Here is a 3,583-nt window from a genome sequence, read left to right as displayed (position 1 = left end):
ACATTTTGTCAAGCTCCTCAGTGAAGAGGATGTCGTAGTGAAGATCGACATGCAAAATGCTTTTAATAGCATTCGCCGCGACCACTTCCTGGCCGTGGTGCGGGACAGCGCACCCTCTTTGTACCCGCTCCTGTGGCAAGCCTACTCGTCACCGACGCCTCTTTTCCATGGCACTGCGAAGATCATGTCGGCCGCCGGCGTGCAGCAAGGCGATCCATCCGGTCCTGCAGTCTTCGCCCTGGCAACTCATGGCATCGTTAGCTCCGCTACATGCTCTATGAACACCTGGTTTTTAGATGATGGCACCTTGGGAGGAAACCGCGCCGATGTATATTCTGACCTGAAGAAACTCATTCCAGCGATGGCCAGAGTCGGACTGCAAGTAAACCCTTCCAAGTGCCAGATCATCGTGCCAACGGTCGACAACAAGGGAGAAACCATCAGCCAACTCCACCACATCATTCCAGGTGCATCTGTCCTGTCAGAGGATGAACATTGAACAGACTGTCCTCGGAGCGCCACTGACGGCAGCCGCTGCGGAGCTTTCAGCACAGGACAAAAGGGAGGACCTCGTGCGGATGGTCGGGCGGCTGAAGAGACTCGATGCTCATTCTGCGCTCTACCTGCTCCGCAATAGTCTATGGCTCCCCAAGCTTCAGTACTTGTTGCGGGCTGCGCCATTTTTCCAGCATCCTGCGCTGCTGAAACAGCTAGATGAGGTCATCAGAGCGGCGATAGAAGAGCTAGTGAATGTCAGATTCAGCGACATGAACTGGGAACAGGCCGTCCTACCTACCGGACTCGGAGGGCTAGGACTGAGGAGAACGGAGGAAGTCGCGCTCCCGAGCTTCATCGCTTCGCTCCACCGCTGCCAGCAGCTGCTACATACCATCCTGCCGGCAAGCTTCGCGGATAAAATCTTAAACGAGCTGAAGCAGGCAGAAGAGGAGTGGCTCGTAAAAGCTGGCGGCAAGATGGCTCCTGCAGACGACACACGCGACCGACAGAAATCCTGGGACGCTCCGATCGCCGAACACCAAAGGGACCGCCTTCTGCTCGAAGCCAACCAATTCGACCGCGCTCGTATCCTAGGCGCAGCGACGCCTGAAAGCGGAGCATGGCTCAGAGCTCTCCCGTCTTCTAGTCTGGGAACCCACCTGGACAACGAGACAGTGAGAATCGCAGTCGCTCTACGTGTCGGCGCCGATGTTTGCAGCGGCGTCCACGCCTGCAGGTGCGGCTCGCCTGCCGACGTCAAGGGACACCACGCTCTCACCTGTCAGTTTAGTGCTGGAAGATTACCGCGCCACACAGCACTGAACGACATAGTCAGACGTGCTCTGTCGACTGCAGGCATACCAGCTCAGCTCGAGCCGTATGGTGTCGACCGGGGCGACGGAAAGAGGCCAGACGGCATGACCATCTACCCATTCTCGCATGGCCGTTGCCTAGTTTGGGATGCGACATGCGTCAATACATTCGCAGACTCAAGACTGGGAGGTGCCGCGCTGAAGTCTGGGGCGGCGGCCAAGAAAGCAGAAGACGAGAAGCGCCGAAAGTACGCCCAGCTCACCCAGCGTTTCAGGTTCGAGCCAGTTGCATTTGAGACAGACGGCGCCTGTGGTCCTACGACCAAAGCCTTCCTCCAAGAGCTTGGTGCTAAAATGGCGGCGGTCAGCGGCGACCAGCGAGAGATGGAGTGGCTTTGGCAGCGACTCTCCATCGCCATTGTGAGAGGTAACGCCGCTTCAGTTCTCTTGGAGTGTGCCACTGACCCGTCCCAACATCACCTCAGCGCCGAGCGCCCCAACAGGGTGAGCGCTGAGCAACAGCTGGCGACGGCGGCCGGCTCGAGGCGGTCTGGCTGCTCGGGTGGTTCCCGGTTAGTGGCAAGCCAGCAGAGGTGGTCGCCGCCGTCGCCGAAGAAGTTGGACGAGGAGAGCAGGGCGCTGCAGCTGCACGGCGGCAAGGCGCACACGGCTCGCGAGCTACAGCTGACCTCAGCCGCAGACCCCGACAAACACGGCAACGATCCGCTCTACACCGGACTTCCCAATTACGGTAACTCGTGTTACCAGAACGCCACAATGTACGTTGTGTCTCACCGCTCACTGCCCGGCAACCCCAGCGAAGACGGCGGCGGGACTGGCAGTCAATCTGACGGCAGACCGCTCGGTCTCACCGGCCTCAGGAACACGGGCAACACCTGCTTCCTGAACACAGTCGTCCAGTGCCTGAGCAACACACGCGCTCTCCACGATTACATACTGCGCGATGGACGCTCCTCAGATGCCAGCATGCCTGCCGCCGCTACGAAAGGATCCCTCATGAACACATTCTGCGCTCTGATACGCGACATGTGGACATCCTCGGACGAAACGGAGCGGGTGCTCACCACCGCACCACTCAAGTCGATGATCCAACGGCTCGCGCCGCGCTTCATGGGCTCCCAGCAGCAGGACGCGCAGGAGTTCCTCAGATATCTGCTGGAGGGACTTCACGAGGACGTGAACCGGGTGACGAGCCGGCCAAAGCCGATCACGACCGACATCGACGACTCAATGAGCGCCAGTCAAAAGTCAATGGAGGCCTGGAAACGTTTCTTGCGCCTGGAAAACTCCAAGTTTGTTGACCTGTTCGTGGGCCAGCTCCAGGCTACCCTGCGGTGCACGGTATGTGGCCACGAATCGGTTACCTTCGACCCGTTCTGGGATCTGAGTCTGCCAATCCCGTCACGAAGTGGCCAGGTGCGCCTACAGGCCTGTTTTGACCTGTTCACCAAAGAGGAGGTGCTCGATGGCGACGAAAAACCGACCTGCTCAAAGTGCCAGAAGCGCCAAAAGTGCACCAGGAGCCTCTCGATCCAGAAGTTCCCGCGCATCCTCGTGGTGCACCTGAAGCGGTTCTCTACTCAGGAGAGGTTCGGCGGAAAGCTGAACACCACTGTCGACTTTTCGATGAACGGTCTGGAGCTGTCGCCCTACTCGGCTGGACAGACGCCCTGCCGGTACAGCCTATACGGCGTGGCGAACCACTCTGGCACGCTGCTCTCAGGACATTACACCGCTTACTGCCGACACCCGTACACGGCAGAGTGGTACGAGTACAACGACTCGCGGGTCCACGTGATGGATCAGAGAAACGTCAACAGCGGAAAGGCATACGTGCTGTTCTTTGAGCTGGCCGGCTCGAAACACCGCTCCGGCTCGACCCACGTCTAGTCATCCAGTCACGGGAGAGGAGCCTGCGATCGTCACCCGCTCGGGCCCTGTGTAGTCGCACCGGCCGGCGCACATTCTGCACGGACAACTCTAGCCAGCGGCCTATCGTGATTTGTGATATTGGGTGTAAAGTGTTGTTAAAAACCAGAACGGTCTTTTTTTATCGTGAACTGTAAACTGTCTCGCATAGCAATACAGGCATTTATGTCGAGCAGCTGGCATGTAGCTTGTTGAATAATCAAGTAGCTACTATATTTGCCAGATGTGACACATATTGCGCACTTCAGACAATTGCGTTGCTAGGACGTTGCTAAGGACTCTTTCTCGTGTTTTGCTGCCTGGTTTTTGTTGTGAAGTGAGGG

The 3,583-nt window shown here is 57.9% G+C and overlaps 1 protein-coding gene across 1 annotated transcript; it reads left to right on the top strand.

Moving 5' to 3' along the window:
- Nucleotides 1-1,278: 1,278 nt before the first annotated feature.
- LOC122377640 (ubiquitin carboxyl-terminal hydrolase 2-like) lies at nt 1,279-3,341 on the top strand. Its single transcript, XM_043357908.1, has one exon. It carries the CDS (start codon nt 1,416-1,418, stop codon nt 3,219-3,221), a length of 1,806 nt encoding a protein of 601 aa, XP_043213843.1. The 5' UTR covers nt 1,279-1,415; the 3' UTR covers nt 3,222-3,341.
- The last annotated feature ends 242 nt before the right edge of the window (nt 3,342-3,583 follow it).

Source organism: Amphibalanus amphitrite, unplaced genomic scaffold, assembly GCF_019059575.1.
Source record: "Amphibalanus amphitrite isolate SeventyFive unplaced genomic scaffold, NRLGWU_Aamphi_draft 000048F_arrow, whole genome shotgun sequence".
In the NCBI taxonomy this organism is placed as follows: domain Eukaryota; kingdom Metazoa; phylum Arthropoda; class Thecostraca; order Balanomorpha; family Balanidae; genus Amphibalanus; species Amphibalanus amphitrite.
This window is presented reverse-complemented; position numbering and strand designations above follow the sequence as displayed.

Bases quoted from the DNA above. Each gene is read 5' to 3' on its own strand.
- LOC122377640 (XM_043357908.1), top strand. From the start codon at position 1,416: ATGACCATCTACCCATTCTCGCATGGCCGTTGCCTAGTTTGGGATGCG.